Here is a 19,142-nt window from a genome sequence, read left to right on the forward strand (position 1 = left end):
CAACTTTACTGTATTTGTTTATTGGTTCTAATAATTTTTTGGTGGAGTCCTTAGGGTTTACTATATAAAGAATTATGTCATGCATCAATTTTGTAATTCTTGCACGGTAATCTCAAAGTCCAATTAACAATTTATTAATCTCAGCTCCCAATCTGTCCTTCATTGCCCTCTCTGAGATAATGGAGATAGACCTTATAACTTTTTCTGCATTATCAACTCGCATGATGTTGTTTTGCCAGAAAATGTCACTGGAGAGACAATGCCAGAGCTAAAGAACTCTTGTTCCTGGTTTCATGGTGCTTTCTCCCCATTGGCTCTGTGGTGAGGTTGCCAGTTGCATGCATGCAGGAAGTCCTGTGGTATTTACCCTCCAGCAATTTTTGTGGTCAGTCCCAGTCATAGTTCCCTCTTTTCCAACCTCTGCCTGCGGACACCATGGTGGGGAGGTCTTCCTGCTTGCCAGTCACAGCCTGAGATTCGTCCTCACCAGTAACAGCCAGCAGACTGTGGATCTGCTCTATCCAGGGCAATTCAGCAAACATGTTTTTGTCAGGTTGTCTGCAGCCGCACTGTGTTCAGTGAAGTCTGAAACCCATCCTGAGTGAATAGACCTGGCTTCCAAGTCATTCTACCTTCAGGTATTCTTCTTTAACCCTAGGGTATTCTTTATAATTTTCTTTTTCTCCTGTTTGTAGGTTATCTCCCCTACAAAAATTTAATAATTCTTTTAACCAAATTTTCTCACTTTTTTGTCTTCTAACCCCACTTTGACTTACTCTGTCAGCCTGTGTTGTTGAATCCTCATTTTCAACAAAGAGGGCTGGGACAAATCAACTAATTTGAAAATATAAATGGAATTATTCACCATATTGAGGATTTACAAATAACATCTCTTGATATTAAAATTTGTAATTTATACTTGATTCATTTTAATAAGTAGTGGAAGCTTAAGAAACATATAACATATACTTGGATATATATTTTAAAAATTAATAAAAATATAGATTTAAAACAATTCTACAAGACCAAGGTGAAGCCTCACATGAACTATGGATTTTAAGTGATTATGATGCATTGATGTAGATTCATTCTCAGTAGCAAATGTATCATTTTGGTGAGTGATGTTGACCATGGGGGAAGCTCTGCATGTGTAGGGGTGGGGGGAATATGGGAAATCTCAGTACCTATCTTAATTATGTTGTGAATGTGAAGCTGTCCTCAAAATTGTATCATAAGAAATAATTCAAAGAAAATTATTGTATGGTCTTTAAATAAACTAAAAATATGTTCTTTTCAGTTTAGCATTATACCAACTTTAGATAAGCCTACGTTTCTGGTACTTGCAAACATATTGTTTTATTTGTAAACAGGATTCAGAATAAAGCTGTTGTGTGTCAAACAACACATATGAACACTTCTTGCCCATTCCTGAAGATACTGAGAACCTGAAATACAGAAAGTAATGTCGTTAATCTGATAATATATGACCTAATATTTTAATGAATAAATAATTTACTTAGACTGGTACCTATATACCTATATCTGAGTAGTCCTCGTATAATTTCTATATGGAAATACTTAAATAATTGTCTTCATACAATTGTTCACATATTGCTTTTTCTTTCTAAGATTAATTACTTCAAGGCATAAAATATATGAGTTCTCATGAAACTTACAGTTTGGAAGAGAAAGTTGAGCCATTTTGCCACACCCACAAACTACCATCGGTACTGTTCGGGAGTCCAATCCATGAAAGAGAACAAAAGGAGCTCAAAAATTTCTAGTAGGAAACAAATTTTATGAGAAGTCAGATAAAAGCTTTTATAGTAATATGAAATTTTAATGGAATATAAAGTTAATTCTTTCTATTTTATACAGTCTTTCAATTTACATTATATATTTATAAACTGGACACATTAGGAAAATGTATTCCTATGACTATATAAAGAGGAAAATTGACACAAATAATTTCAAGGCTGTGACAATTGACTAAAGACTAATAATAACTTGTGACTTATTATTGGAAAAGCTCCTAGCAATTCAAGTAAGAATGGAGCAAATTTGTAGTCTTCTTGCCTAGGACTGCTCCCGTGTCATTCCTCACCCCCTCCTCAGCTCAGAGAGTAAGAAGAATTGTAGTTTTTACAATTTGGAGAAGGCTGCACAAATCACTGGTGTTGTTGCCACATGGGGACACTTGATTAGCAATAGGAAAGGTGGTACTAAATTACCCACTACTTTTTCAGTTCTGAAGTGCTGAATTTACAAGGTTTAAAAGAGGAAAACCCACCCTTTTTCTAGTCCGTGCTTTTAGTTTCCTTTGTGTCCAGCGCAGAGCCAGCCACAAAAATAATGGAGAGGAAATAAAACGGAGAGTTCACAAGAAGAGAAGACATTAACTCTCTACACGTTCTTGGCTGATGAAACAAATATGCACTTCTCTAGAGGAAATAAAGATGGTCCCAATAAAAAATAAAAGGCAAAGGGGACTTGAAAATTAATTGCAAAGTTATGAACTCTCCCCAGTATACACAGGTACATCAAATAACAGATTGACAGGTACATCAATACCTCCATTGACTGGAGGTATTTGAATACACTAAAAATATATAATCATTAGTTGTCAACTAAGTTATGCATGCACAAGGGGAAACCCTAGGAAGCCAGGCTAAAAATAAAAACAAACAATAAGAATTTTAAAATCTGAGAAGAGATATAAGCAAGCACACTCTATAGGAGAAGATTCAGCAGTAAAAGTTTTCCAAGTTACAAAAAAGAACAAATCTAAGACACAGGAAACAGAATCCCTGTTTACTACATCATATTATCAAACATATCTAATCATAGAAAACATACAAAAAAATGCCTTCTCTACTCAGGGAAAACAATCAGTCAGAGAACCTTTTATTGAGATAAGATGTTAGATTTATTAGAAAAAAATATTTTAGAATAATTACTATAAATATATGTTCAGATAACTATATTTGAATATGATGACAGTGACAAAACATGTACCAAACAGAGAAATAAAAACTACATAAATGAATCAAATAGAAACTGCAAATTGAAAAACATATCTAAAATGCAAAATTTACTAAATTGACGTAAAATTTGAGACACAGACAGAGAATTAAAGAAATTGAAGATAGTGTTTAAAGAACTATTTACCCTAAAAAATAGAGAGAAAAATAAGCAGATCCTCAAGACCTTTCAAGCAGCATCAAGAAAACTAATGTAGGTGTAAATATATACTGAGAATACAAAGAGAGACAGAGGGAAAAAAACAATTTTGAGACATAATGAATGAACAACTTTTTAAATTTAATTTTAAAAATATTGTAGGCATATGAAGCTCAGCAAACTACAAAGAGAATTAGCACAAAGAAATCCACTTCTCAAAACATTATAATCAAATGACTAAAAAACATTAAAGACACAGACAAAGAAATAATCCTGAGGGGAAATGCAGAAGTATGACAGATTGAGTCAGTGTAAAAATGTGAAAACGAGGGAATGGGTGAGATATTTCCCTTCCCTTAGCAGCACCCAGACCACATTATCTCACCCAGAATCTACGTTTGTTCTGAAGAACTATTCCAGATTAGGGAGATGAGTAGCCAGTAAGGATATAGAGAAAATCTCTGTCTTGTCTCTATTTTGCTGAAACCTAAATTGCTCTAAGAAAATCAAGTCTGTGTCTTTTTTCTTTTAATTTGTAATGGTGAATTTTATCTTAACAGTTTTTACCACAATATAAAATGTAAAATAGAAAGCAAACAAATAAAAAAAAGAGATAACTTTGAAATAAGCAAAAGAAAACTTAACCCATTACATATAAGAAATTAACAATATCATTAATAGAGAGTTGTTATCAGAAATAATGAAGAATAGTAAGCAGGGAGTGACATATTTAAAGAGCTGAAAGTACGAGGGCTGGGGGGAACACAACAAAACCTGTCAAACAAGAATTCTAACTTCAGCAAAACAGTCCTTCAAAAAAGAAGTTGCAATAAGGACCTTACAACATACACAAAAACAGAGAATTTCTTGTTAGCAGACCTGTCCTCAAAGAATATTCTTCAAGCTAAAAGTAAATAACACTGGATGGTAACCCTTATCCACAGGAAGGAAGGAAGAGCAGAGGAAATAGTAAATATGGGGATAAACTTAAGCATCGGTGTTTCTCTTCTTGTGAATTCTTTTAAAAATAAGATTATTTAAGGCAATAATTATAACACTGCATGGTTGGGTCTGTATCATATCTGGATGCAACTTTGTGCTGGTAAACGGGAACCTTTCATTCGGGGGTGGGGGAAGAAAACCTTATCTGTTAATATTTGTTTATTTTTGTGGTGTAGAAATCCATACAAAGATTCATTTCAAATAATCCTTGTGTAAATAATGAATGCCAGGTCATGAAGGATGTGCATTATTGTTGTTTGCTCACAAACCAGTGCTGGCTGACACAGTACAACATTGTTAGAAGGAATAGCAAGACCCCAAAAGAGGGGGGAGGAAATAGAGCTATATTGGTGCTAAGGTTCTATATTTTACTGGAATTTACTCAGAATTAACTTGAAGTAGAAGGTGATAAGTTAAGGATATATTTGTAATATCTATAGGAACTACTAAGAAAATGAAAAAAAAATAGCCAAACCATCAACAGAGGAATTAAAATCGAATGCTATAATAATATGTGTTTAACAAAAGATGTCAAAAATATGGAAGAAAAGAACTTAAAGACATGGACATAAACAAAGCAAAACAGGAGACCTAAATCCAACTATACCAATAATTATATTAAATGTGAATAAAATAAACATTTTAGTCGAAAGACATAAATTGTCATACTGAGTGAAAAATATAAGATCCATCTAGATCTTGTCTATCATAATTAGATTTTATATTCAAAAGCACTAAAAATGAAAGTAAACGGATGAAAAATGATATTCCCTGTAAATTGTAATCAGAAAGAGGCTGAAAAGGCCATTCTAATGTCAGACAAAATTGCTGTTATAACAAGAAATATTATTAGAAATAAAAAAAATTTCAAAATATTAACCATGGCATTACAAGAAGATTAAATAATTATAACGATACGACCACCTAACAGCAGAACTCTCAAATACATGAAGTAGAAACTGACAAAATTTAAAGGAGACATACATAATTCAATGATTATAGTTGGAGATTTAAAGGCTCCAATGTGACCCCAATATATTTAATAAAAATTTTTGTTTCTTCATTTATTGTCTTGTTCCTTTGTTTCCAGTTTTGTATACCATACATCACTGATCATATGGTTCTTGACTTTTTCTGTCAGACTTATTTATCTTAGCACAATAATCTCCAGAACCATCCATGTTTTCCCAAATAGCACTATTTCATCTTTTCTTATGGATGAATAGTATTCCATTGTGTGTGTGTGTGTATATATATATATCACATCTTCTCTATCCAATCATCTATCGGTGGGAATGGAGATTGGTGCTGCCCCTATGGAAAGCAGTGTGGAGATTCCTCAAAAAATTTAAAATAGAATTACCGTATGACCCAGCAATCCCTCTTCTGGGTATCAACCAAAAATTCTGAAAACATTTATCCGTAAAGATATATGTGCCCCGATGTTCAATAAAAAATTTTAAAAAGACATAAGGTGACAAATAAGTACATAAAAAGATTCTCAAGATAATTAGTCTTAAGAAAATTAAATTAAAGCTGCTGCAGATCAGACTTCTTGTTCTGGAAACATGGAGGTGGACGTTCTTTATTTATCCCACTAAGTACTCGTACAGCTAACATCCCTTCTTCTACATAAAAAGATTCAAAAGGTGATGAGAAAGATGACACAACTGGGAACTCCGGACCTGATGAGTGAGATGGCAGTAAGCTCTCTGGAATTACTTTTTACCTTATTAATCTCTGACTGGATGCTGCAGTGGCCAGCAAACCACAAACACCCACGGGTACAAACAAAAGTCCAGAAAAAAACATTTGTCTCTCCAAAGGACCACGAAAGGAGCAGGCTAGAAAGACAGAAAGCGTTTAGATGCTAACTGCCTCATTCCAACCAAAAACCATAGAAAAGTCCGGCGGATATACCACTCAGGAATGAAGGGGAAATCAAGACATTCTCAGATAAAGAAAAACTAAGAAAACAAGCCACCACCAGGCCCATTCTAATAGAATAGCTAAAGGGAATTATCTAAGCAGAAATTAAATGATAAAAGAGTTACTTTTGGATTATCAGGAAGGAAAAGAAAACAAATAAAAATCTTACTAGATATATAGACTATCCATCTCCTCTTCTGTTTTCTAAATTTTTGATAATTGAGGCAAAATTATACATTGAAGCAAATTATAACATTCAGTCATGTGATTCTAAATGTATATTGATAAAATATTTAAGACAATTATATTATCAATGGACACAGTAAAGGAACAAAAAAGGGAGATAAGGTTTCTCCATGTTACACAAACTGCTGTAGGCTGTGTAGACTGTGATTTACATACAGAGGTGCCCCCTTATTTGTGGTGTCCATTACCTGCTGTTTCAGATACCCACGGTCCACCAGGCTCCAAAAGTATTAAAAGGAAAATTCCAAAATTAAAAAATTGAAGTGTAAGTTCTGTGTAATTCTAAGTAACATGATGAAACTCCCCGCCCCACTCCCTCTGCCCAGGATATGAAGCGTCCCTTGTCCATCGTATCTATGCTGTATATGCTCCCCATCCCTTAAAGTTATCACTTGGTTATCAGATCCACTGATGCAGCATCTCAGAGCTTGTGTTCAAGTCACCTTTATTTGACTTAATAATGGTCCTAAATCTGAGACTAATTATACTGGCAATCAAATTTGCCAAAGAGAGGTTGTAAACTGCTTTCTTTAAGTGAAACGGTGAAAGTTCTTGATTTAATCAGAAAAGACAAAAAATCTTCTGGAGAAATCACTAAAATCTACACTAAGAAATAATGCTCCATCTGTGAAATTATGAAGGAAAAAGAAATCTCTGCTACTTTTGCTGTCATACCTCACACTTGATGGGTATGGTAAAATAATATATTTTGAGAGACAAATGAGACAGACCAAATTTATATAACTTTCATTACAGTATATTTTTATAATTGTTCTATATGTGTATGTATATGTATATACATATGTTATATACATTATTATCTATATAAAGATATATAATACACATTATCTATATAAAGTATATTTGTGCATATATGTATATATAGAATTATACATGCATATGCAGTCATTTATGAAAAGATAATCTTTGTTATAAATTATGATCCATCAATTAGAAAATGATAATAAAGGAAAATAATAAAACCTAGTGAATAATGTAGATTGTCTTCATGAACCTTGACTGATTTCACAAGTAGGTCCAAAATGATCAGTAACACCCAAAATGATATAGTAGACTCTGCTAACATTAATAAATTCTGGTCATTAAAAGACGCCAATATGAGAATAAGAATGTAAGTCACAAGGTCAAAAAAGCTTTTTGCATCTCATAAATTCAAAAAAGAGCTCATATCCAAAATATAACAAGAACTGCCAGGAAGGAAAATGACAAGACAACATATAGGAGAAATGGGCAAAAGACATGAGCAAGTATTTGTCATTCTCACAGAAGAGAATGTCATGATTAGTAGCCCAGAAGGATGTGTTCAACTAAATAGTAATTAGGAAAAGACCTATTAATGTCATTGTGATACTTTTCTATAATGACAAAAAATGATAACATTAAAATTACTCATAGTACTAAGTTTTAAATCAAAGGCCCATTTGGTAAAATGTGTCTTTACTCAATAAACCAAAAAGTGCTATAATAATTTAATATATTTGACATACACATACATTTATCACCCTGTAATTTTATTCTGAGACATAGAAGACGTTATATTATAATTACACCAATATACAACTATAACAATATAATTTTATTTATAAACACACTTATAAACATACACCTGTGTTTATATAAATGCGTATTATATTTATATAAATACAATATACTCTACATAAGATGTATATATAATATGTAAATTATAAATATAATATTTGGAAAAAAGATGTACACAAGGATTTTCATATTATTTACAATACCCACATTAAAACAACTGCATTCTGAATGGTGTAGATTAAAAATGTCATGTACATGTAATACAGCAGCAAAAATTAACTACAGATAAATGCAACAGTGCGGATGAATGGCAAAAATATCATATGGGAATGAAAGGAGACACGTAAAATGCATCATGAATGATCCCTGTTACATGAAGCTCAAATTTAAGCAAAGATAATTTAGAATATTGAAAATCAGAATAGTGGTTAAGTAGGGGGAGGGAAAGTTAAGAGAATACACAGGATTGAGATATTGTGGACTGGAAACTTCCTTTTCATGATCTGATTTGTAATTATATGGGTCCTTTCATTTTATATCAATCTACACAATCATGATATGTTCATTTTCCTTGCTATAATTTAAAATTATGCAGCAAAATTAAATAGCAAAGCTTATTTTAGACAAAAAGCACGTATACACGCATTGTTGTCTATGGAAAATGAGAACTGGAAACTACTAAATGTACATTAATAGCATGAAATATAAATAAAATATTAAAGAGTTAAACAATAGAGTATTAACAGACTTTAAAATAAACTACCAATGTATACAAAAATGTGAATGAATACTAAAAATCTAATGCAGACCAAAATAATCTTTTAATAAAATCTTACTAAAATCTTACCATTTCTTCTTCATTATCTATATAAAACAGCTTAGAGTTCTTGGAAGCACAGGCCATCTGACTCTCATTCCATAGTTTTCTTTCAGTGCTAATGTAATAGCAGTTGTTGGAATATGTAAACCATTCTTTTGGACAACAATCACGATGATATGCTGAAGAAATTATTATCCGAAAACAATTTGAATTATAAAAGTAAAAATTAATTTTCATAACTGTAAACATATATGTGCATAACATTCCTATGCACCCTCACTGGCTGGTACATGTAAAATAAAATACAATCATACACTCACAGAGAAGGGTTATCCTCTCACTCCCTAACTTATGTACCCAAATAAAGAAAACACAAACATAAATGTCCACTTTAACACATGTCATGAAAGTCAATGAACAAAACCACATTTCTGGAATAGCAAAATTATTTCTCATAGTATATAGCAGGGGGAAATGTCAGCCAATCGGCAACAATAAGTATGGTGATTTAAAATGTACATTTCTCCATATTCTTACATAAGAAGGAGCATTCTCCTAAAATTATTATTTTTGAACATTTATTGCCCAATATTATAATTTATATACTCCCCCAAAAAACCCCATTATTATTTTTGCCTACCTTGAGTTGCAAACTATAAACTGTACTAATATCAGAACTCTGAAAATTATTCCGTACCTTTCTGGATCCCTGTTGTCAAGGGAGAATTATTCTGCTCTGGCATTACAATAGCTAGAAAAAAGGAGTCATTCTAATTAATATTGATCTTCATTAATATTTATCTACATAAATCATAACACTTTTTGTTTCTTACTTTCACATTTAGTGTAATGTTTAGGATTAGAATAATCTGAAAAAAATTAAATTTACAAGAAAAATTAATGAATTAAAATATTTGACGAAATATATTTCAAAAGGCTAAAGACTAAACTGCATTGCAGTATTTGATTTAACCAATCTCAAGAATTAGTTTGTATTTCTCAATAAGCTCTTTTACTCTTCTAAAGCATGACTTTGATTTATGAAATCAGAATTTATAAGTATATACATTTTTAAATATGTACATATATATGTACGTATATTTGTAAAATGCTCTCTACAATCATCCTGATATTTAATCTTCGACAAATTCTGTCAACCCTTTCACATTTAATCTAAATGCATACGTTAAAATTAGAGGCCTATTCCATAATATTATGAAACATTTAGAGCCATTGAAAATCAATCACTGAAGTGAAAAGTTCCCTCATAATTTTTCAAATATTGACTTACAGGTTTTAACAGCTATTGCTACCACAGTGGCCAGCAAGACAACACTGATGACTCCCAGAATCTCAGCAAAGAGCTTCTCTGGACATGATGGAAAATCTACAGGGAGAGAAAGGGAAACACTGAGGAATGAGATGGAAACCGTTGTTTAGATAGTTTGCACACAGAGAACCTTCCTGAACAGGGAATCATATACATAAACTGGATCCCAGACCCATATCTGCCATTGCAATCTTCCTCTCAGAATGTACCATTGCGTTGTCAGGAAACACAATGCTCCATGAGTTGTTGGTCAAAGACTACACATTACAACGATGCCTGAGTAAAATTAGTCCTCACATTTCACATTAGAATGCTGTATTCCAACTTCAAGCTCTGAACCCCACAAATAAAAAATATTTCTCCACATATTCCCTACTGTTTCCCTACATCTCTGCACCCCAACTGCACATTCTAGAATAGTTATACGATATATCTATTAAATTTTTTACCTTTGCAGTGGTAGTTCTTGTCATTCCCTTGAAGATCACATGAAGCATTTTGAAGATTTAATTCTGCATAGGTTATTTCCTGCTCAGTTACTGAAATGGAACTCTTAGAGCCGTTAGGTTTTATTTGCTGCCTCCTGGAATCCTTAGCCAGATTCAGTTCTGCATAGGTTACTCTCTGGTTATTCATCTCTGCAGCTGAGTGGTGTCTGAGACTGTGCTCTAAGGTAAGGGTACTTAACAATGAATGGTATTAATATATGCAATGACAAGATCCCTTGCAGTAAAAGTGGGTGGGGTAGAGGGTGAGTTGGCCTCATTTTGCAGTAGAAGAGTCTAAAGGTCTTATTTTAAATGCTTTAGAGCTTTAAATAAGTGTGTCATGGTTAAATACATTTTTAAGATATTCTATATTTGACAATATATTTTTGGTTGGAGCAATGAAAAGTGATAAATTAGTGAGAAAAAAGAAGTTCATAAATAAAAATATCTTCAATTTAAGTTAGATGACAGAGAATTATTTTTAACACTATTATAATGTCTGTATTAAAAATTAAAATTCTGTATTAGAAAAAAGTGACTCACAATATTTATGACAATTTTGAAATACAATAAGGTTAAAGACTGAGTGCTCAAAGATGGGGAATTAGTAGTGTTGGCATATATAGTAATTCCCTGCACTAAATTAATTTCATTTAGTGACTTACATTTACTTATTAAAGGAAATGAGTTGTTATCAAATGATCTTTTATTTTGAATGATTGTGAAGTTATGAGAAATTATTACAATTTTAAAGAAATATTTCCATCACCTTATATTTGATCCTGTGGAATTTTACACTTAAGACCTATGAAACTTTAACCATTGTCACCCCAATAAACTTTAATTTTTTTAAAAAAGAAATATGTCATATTTTGAAAACTGTTACAGACAGACTATGCTTATTCAAAACCTAAAAAATATTGAGAACAAAACAACAATTTTTTTTAAATACTTATGTAACACAATAAATTTGGATTTAATGGTAAAGATATACAATTATAAAATGATAAATACATATCCGGATCGTTTATAGAAGAACACTGGTGTTTGAAACTTCCAAAAAATTCCTATGGCTATCAAAGTCAGTGAGGGTAGCTCTAGTTTTGAAAGCAAAGAAATGAATCAAATTATGTAATTGAATAATTCAGTCAATGGGCTCTGTGGTCAGTGAATTCTAGAATTAAATCTGGCTCAAAACTTATGATATATGACCTTTAAATAGTTCCTTAGTGTCTAGAAACCTAGATTACTAATGGAAATTAGATATACAAATATGTAGATACTATGCAGGTGAAACACTCAATCTGGCTTTATAAACTCTCAAGAATATGTTAGTTATGCTAATTATTATTTTAATATATTTAATATGTTATTATTTCTAGTTTATGTCAGTTAGACTCTAACATAATGCATTAGACAAGCATCTTTTTATCAATATGATGTCTTTTCTTGCAATGTTTCATTTAATTTTTTAAAAAATCTTTTCTTTGTTTAAATTAAGCTTAAAGTAGCATTTTACAGGAGCTATCTCATCTGTATTTTTATTAAAAGCCACTGCTTTTATTTAATCTAAGTAAGTCTATGAAGAATTATGTTTACCTTCACAGTGCAAAGAATTCATTTTAAGAATTTTTAAAGGCTGGCTTAAATACCAAATATAACATATAATTATATCTACATATATTAATTACAAAAATCCAAAAATAACTCTGCCTTGTTATGATTCTCATGGGATTTTACTTTAAATTGTTTCAATTTTCAAATCCAAATATGAATGAGTATATGCACTTGAGTAATTCTCCACAGGCAACAATTTGAGTAGTTTAAGAAATCCTCCAACATATTCCATATTTTATTCTTGATTTTTACACGGAATTACTTAAATAAAGATACTTTATTTATTCTTTTTTATTTGCATATTAATTATACCTCAGTTGCATCATATCTAGCATTTGTAATCTCCCACTTCATAGGATGGGCCAGTAGAGAGACAGGAGAGTAGAGACACATACCTTCTTCAGGCCAGAAAGGTGAGCATCCTGCCGTGGGAGACCACGTTACTCTAGTAAACAAACAATATCTGTGGTCTTCACAGGCTGCCCAGTGAAAGCTCAGAGTGAAGCAAGAGTGGAAAAAGCAGATTTCTCATTAATGTGTCACTTAAAGTTTGAACAGGAAATCCTTACATTTGGGGTTTTTTAAAGACGATTTATCTCCTCACACACCTCCAGAATATAGGATACTTTGGGTTGGTAGTGCATCATTTAGTTTGCCCATTGGCAAGTGTCTCTGAGAAATTATTTTCTTATTCTAAAAGATTTCTGGGGACAAAAGTCCTGACCACACATGCAGTTAACTTGCTTCCATCTTAATCACAAACACTGACAACTTAGGCCTTATTAAGAGTAACGGAGATGTTTAAATTCTGCTCTTAGGTGGGGCTGCTAAATTCTGGCATTACACACTTTTCCTTAAACTGTCATTATGTCATTTCCATTATAATAGAAAAAAATCTAAAATCATAATCCCATTAACAATAGTTATTTAATGATATTTGTCACTAATATTCTGAAGAATTATTACGTTTTCAACTTATGGTGACTGTCACAATGATCATGAGCTCCCACACTTACCTTCTCAATTCCTCTGCCCTAGTTCTTAAAGTTCCTTCCTTCCTTTTATCATTCTTATATGTTATTTAGATTTCTTCTGACAAAATTAATATCTCTATGAAAGATAAAACATGCAACAATATTGAACTATATCACTATGGCAGATATTGAAATATTATATAACTACAAATTATGTTTTTTGTTGATTCATCTTCAAGTCACAATGGTCTTTTTTTTAATAGAAATGTTTGTTGTAAAAGACAAAATTCCAAGTCTTACTATGTAGTAGTAAGACAAAGGTAATTAAAATTTTTTTCCCATACGAAAAAAAAAATGGGAAGGGCAGAAAAAGTAGATATTTATTTATTTATTTATTTGTTTATCAATTACAGATGACATTCAATACTATATTAGTTTCAGGTGTACAGCTCAGTGGTTAGACATTTATATAACTTACAAAGTGATCTCCCAATAATCTACTACTCCCTTGGCTTCATACATAGTTCTTACAATATTATTGACTATATTCCTTTACTATACCCTACATCACCATGACTACTGTGTAACAACCAATTTGTACTTCTTAATCCTTACCCCTTTTTCGCCCACCCCAAGCCCCCTCACATGTGGCAACCATCAAAATATTCTCTGTATCTATGAGATTTTCTGCTTTGTTTATTTTTTTAGATCCCACATATAAGTAAAATCATATGGTATTCGTCTTTCTCTGTCTGACTTATTTGAAAAATAGTAGACTTTCAGAACTCAATTAAATGACACATGAGCAATGAAAGAAACTAAACTTTACATCATGATGGTTTGATTCACATATATTCTGAAATGATTGTCATAATAGGTTTAACTAACATCCACCTTCTCGTATAGTACATTAAAAAAAAATAAAGATGAAAAGAATAAAGAAAAAAATTCTCCTTATGAGAGAACTCTTAGGATTTACTCTATTTACACCTTTACTATACAATAGTTGCCCCTTATCCTCAGCTGTGCTTTCCATGGTTTCAATTAAAACCGATCAACCAAAGTCCCAAAGTATTAAATGAAAAAGGAATAAATAATTTATAAGTTTTAAATTGTGTGTGTTCTGCCTTACATGATGAAATCTCACACTATCCTGTTCACTTGGGGCCAGGACTCGAATCGTCCCTTTTTCCATCTGTATTTCCACAGTGTGTTTGCTACCTGCCTGTTTGTCACATAATAGCCATTTTGGTTATGAGAGAGACTGCTGTGGTTCACAGGGCTTGTGTTCCAATAACCCTTATTTTATAAAAATTATGGAATAAGATAACCAGATGGAATTCAGGATTGATATCACCTGCACAATAACCAAAGGCTTACAACCTCTGGAGCAATACTTTGATGAGTTTAAAAGACAAAGAAACTTGCAGTTACAATGCTCTTCCAAAAGCATTCAGCAAAAACTTTCAACTACTGAGGATCCCTAACTGTTGACATTGTCTGCTCCTGCCATTCAACCATCAACATTGTCAAGGCTTGATGATCCAGCATCATTCTAAGCAGATGATCCTCTTTCTGACATATGACAGAAGGTCAGTAGTAGCCTAATGCTGTGTCACAATACATACATCCTTCTCCTCACTTCATGTCATCATGTAGCCATTTTATTCTTTCCCATCATCACAAACAAAAAAAGGAGTATTAGTACTGTACAATAAGGCATTTTGAAAGAGAGAGACCACATTCACAAAACTTTAATTGCAGTATATTTTTCATATTGTTCTATTTTATTGTTAGTTATTGCTGCTATTCTCCTATTGTGCCTAATTTATAAGTTAAACTTCATCTTAGGTATGTAATTACAGGAAAATGATACATAGTATATGTAGGGTTCGGCACTATTCATGGTATCAGGAGTCCTCTGGGGGTCTTATAAAGTATCTCCTGCAGAAACAGGGGAACAACTGTATATCATACGAGTGTCAGCTATAGTCATTATGTTGTACATTACATTATAATATTTATTTTAAAGCTGGAATTTGTACCTTCTTCAATCCCTCCACTAATCCTCCACCTATGGTAACCGCAAGTCTGATTAATTTTTATAATTGTCTTCTTTGTTGTTGTTGTTTTAGATTCTGCATATGAGATCATACAGTATTTGATGACTATAGTTTTAAAGATAGCTTGAAATGAGAAAGTGTGATACTATTTTCTTTGCTCTGTTTTTCCTCAGATTTCTTTGACTATTCAAGATCATTTGTAGTTCCACATAAGTTTAGGAGTAGTATTTTCTACTTCTGTAAAATATTCCATTGGAGTCTGCATAAGGATTGCATTGAATCTATAGATGGCTTTTGGTAGTGTTGACAACTTAGCAATATTAATTCTTCCAATATGTGAACATGGGATACCTGTTGATTTATTTGTGTCTTCAATTACTTTCATCAATGTCTCACAGCTTTCAGCATAGAGATCTTTCACCTCCTTAGTCAAATTTATTCCTAAGTGTGTTTTTGTTCTCAATGCTATTGTAATGGAATCGATTTCTTTATTTCTTTTTCAGAAGTTCTGTTGTTAACATATAGAAACACTACTGGATTTTTTATGTTAATTTTATACCCTGCAACTTTACTGAATTCATTTATTAGATCTTACATTTCTTAGTGGAGTCTTTAAGATTTTCTACATGTAAAATCATGTCATCTGCAAATAGAAACATTTTTACTTCTTCCTATCCAATTCTGATACTTATTATTTCTTTATCTTGCCTGATTGTTCTAAGAATCCGACACTACTGTGAAAAGAAGTGATGAGAGTGGGCACCCTTGTCACCCCCCTGATCTTAGACAAAACACTTGCATTCTTTTACCACTGAGTATAATGTTAGCTGTGTACTTGTCATATACTACCTATATTATGTGGAGATCTATTTCCTTGATGCCTAATTCATTGAGGTTTTTACCATGATAAATGTTCAATTTTGTCAAATGCTTTTTTGCGTTCATTGACATAATCATATATTTCTTTCTTTCTTTCTATTAATGCGATGTATCATATTGATTGATTTGCATATGTTGAACCATCCTTGTATCTCAAAGATAAATCCCACTTGATCATGGTGAATGATCCTTTTAAAGTGCTGCTGAATTGAGGTGCTGGCATTTTATTGAGACTTTTTTGCATCTATATTTATCAGGGATGTTGGTCTGTAGTTTTCTTTTCTAGTAGTGACCTTTTCTGGTTTTGCTGTCAGGATAATGCTGTCCACCTAAAACGGATATGGAAGTGTTCACTCCTCTTCAATTTTCTGGAAGAGTTTGAGAATGATTAGTGTTAATTCTTCTTTAAATGTTTGGTAACATTTTCAGGTGAAGTCATATAGTCCTGGGCTTGTCTGCATTGGGAGCTTTGATTTCTGATTCAATCTTCTTACTAGTAATTGTTCTATACTGATTAAGTCTTGGTAAGTTGTCTGTTTCTACAATATTCCCATTTCTTTTAAGTTGTTTGGTGTATAGTTGTTCATAGTAGTCTCTCATGATCCTTTAAATTTCTGTGGTTTCAGTTGTAATATATCTTTTTCATTTATAATTCTGTAGATTTTGGTCCTATCTCTTTTTCGCTTGGTTAGTCTAACTAGTAGTTTGTCAAACTGGTTTATTTTTTCAAAGAACCAACTCTTACTTTAGTTAATTTTTTTTGTTGTTTTTCAGCACTCTGTTTCATTTATTTTTGTTCTAATCTTTTTATTATTTCCTTTCTTCTGCTAAGTTTGAGCTCAGTTTGTTCTTCTTTTTCTAGTTCCTTAAGCTGTAGACTTAGGTTGTTTATTTGGATTCTGTCTTACTTCTTAATGTAGGTATTTGTTGCCATAAACTTACCTCTTAGAATAGCATTTGTTGCATCCCATATGTTCTGGTATATTGTGTTTCCAATTTCATTTATCTCAAGAAACATTTTCATAAACTAATTTAATAATCTTTTTTTTCCATTACCACATTATAGAATTATAACAAATCATTTGTTAATGATGTCAAACAATGCAAAGTTCCTTAACTTTGTCTTTTTAAAATTGATACACTTATCCCTATAGCCATCACTTGGATGTTTTCAATTAAACAATGTTATATATATCACGTCCTTAGTTCACAATGGGTAAAAAAATGACAAGTAAATAATTATAAATGGAGCTTTAAACAATTCTCTCTCACCATCGGAGAAGTAGATATATCAGAAATACTATAGTGTTAAACCAGACAATTATCTAGTACACACGCACACAAACACACAGAGTAGATTAGTATAAAATACTCATATTTTTAAGTTCACATGAAAGTATTAAAAAATACACTATATAGTTGTATTCCAAGAATATTAAAATAAAATATACAGCACTGTAGTATCACTGCAGTAGCCACTCACCAAGTTTGGCAGGTGGGCACTTGAAATGTGACTATTAACATTTTAATTTTAACTAATTAAAAATAAATAAAATTTTAAGATGATCTCTCAGTCACACGAGCCACATTTAAATAGACCCATAGATATTCATTTTCGCTGAAAATTCTCTAACTAGATTTTGCCAAAAATAAGAGTCAATAATCAAAAATTTAAAAATCCTTTTTCTTTTATGTCCATTCATCTTTTTCTTTTATATTCAGTTCTTCAAATATAGTTTGTATTTAAAGATTTTAAAGTACCAAAACTATAACTAAGTACAGTGGATGTTTCTGGTATGTTGTTAATATTATACAATGAAATGTATGAAGTGTGGTCAATTTGATTATTGACACATATAATATGTTTACAAACAAACTGTGGTGTTGATCTAATTTAAAAAATTCTTAGATGGTTTAAAATTTAGTAATAAATTTCTAAATAACATATGGGCCAACGAAATTATCACAATGATCAATCACAATTTTTATATGAATTACAGGGAAAACATAACAGCAAAACTGTCATGCGAAATATTAATTGCCTTAAGTACATATCTTACAAATAAAGGATAAATAAATAAAATCATGCATATCAAAAAATTTAAACTAAAAAGATAAAATTATGTGAATTTAATCCAAATGAAGAAGAAAAAAATACAAAATTAAGACCAAGAATAAATTCCAGTAGAGAGGATCAACAGGTCAAAGTTATTGTCATTGAAAATACTTAATAAAATTGATAAATAGCTATTGAAAAAAGTGAGAAGATACAGATCTTTAATACCTAGAATAAACTCAGGAATAGCATTATCATTTTTACAGATACTATGGAGAGAATAAAGGCATATTATGAATACATTTTAAAATCTATATGAAATAGAAAATTATGAAAATGCAGTACAACAAATAGGAAATTCAGTAAAACTTGCATGTATTAAAGAAATTGAGTTCGTTTTACAAACTTTCCTACAAAAAAATTCTTCACGTTCAGATTGGATCAGTAGTGAAAAATGACATTAAAAATATGACAGTTCTCTTATACAAAGGCTTCCAGGTAATAGAAAAAGAGGAACACATCCTGATTAGTCTTGATATTAAAACCTGTCTAGTATATAACATAAGTAAAAATTCATTATAATCTCTTTGTCAATATGGATGAAGAAAAACAACATAATCTATGTGTAATATAATCACTGATTTTTAAAGAGGGACAATACAGAATGATGTATTACAGAACTGTACACCTGAAACCTATGTCACTTTAAGAACAATTGTCACCCCAATAAACTTTAATTGGAAAAAAAAAAAGAAATACAAGATTGGTTTAACATTTGAAAGAAATAAAGGTGGTTTACTGCATAAACGTTATACAGAGAAAACATTTATCACTCCGATTGATACAAAAATAATAAAAATGAAACTGATTAATTATAAACTCTGTCAGAAAAACAGCAATATTATGGAATTGCATTTATATGGGGAAGGTATGATGCAAAAAACTTTAAAACGAACCTCACACTTATGGATGAAACATTTAAATATTTTCGCCCAAAA

At 31.5% G+C, this 19,142-nt stretch overlaps 1 protein-coding gene across 1 annotated transcript; it reads right to left on the reverse strand.

The window, feature by feature from the left end:
- Window positions 1–1,269: 1,269 nt before the first annotated feature.
- LOC117028922 (NKG2-A/NKG2-B type II integral membrane protein-like) lies at window positions 1,270–10,703 on the reverse strand. Its single transcript, XM_033117760.1, has 6 exons — window positions 10,517–10,703; window positions 10,029–10,124; window positions 9,435–9,488; window positions 8,765–8,916; window positions 1,677–1,780; window positions 1,270–1,445 (listed from the first exon to the last, which is right to left on the reverse strand). Exons 1-6 carry the CDS (start codon window positions 10,701–10,703, stop codon window positions 1,316–1,318), a joined length of 723 nt encoding a protein of 240 aa, XP_032973651.1. The 3' UTR covers window positions 1,270–1,315.
- Between the last annotated feature and the right edge of the window lie 8,439 nt (window positions 10,704–19,142).

Source organism: Rhinolophus ferrumequinum, chromosome 10 (genome assembly GCF_004115265.2).
Source record: "Rhinolophus ferrumequinum isolate MPI-CBG mRhiFer1 chromosome 10, mRhiFer1_v1.p, whole genome shotgun sequence".
Lineage (NCBI taxonomy): Eukaryota > Metazoa > Chordata > Mammalia > Chiroptera > Rhinolophidae > Rhinolophus > Rhinolophus ferrumequinum.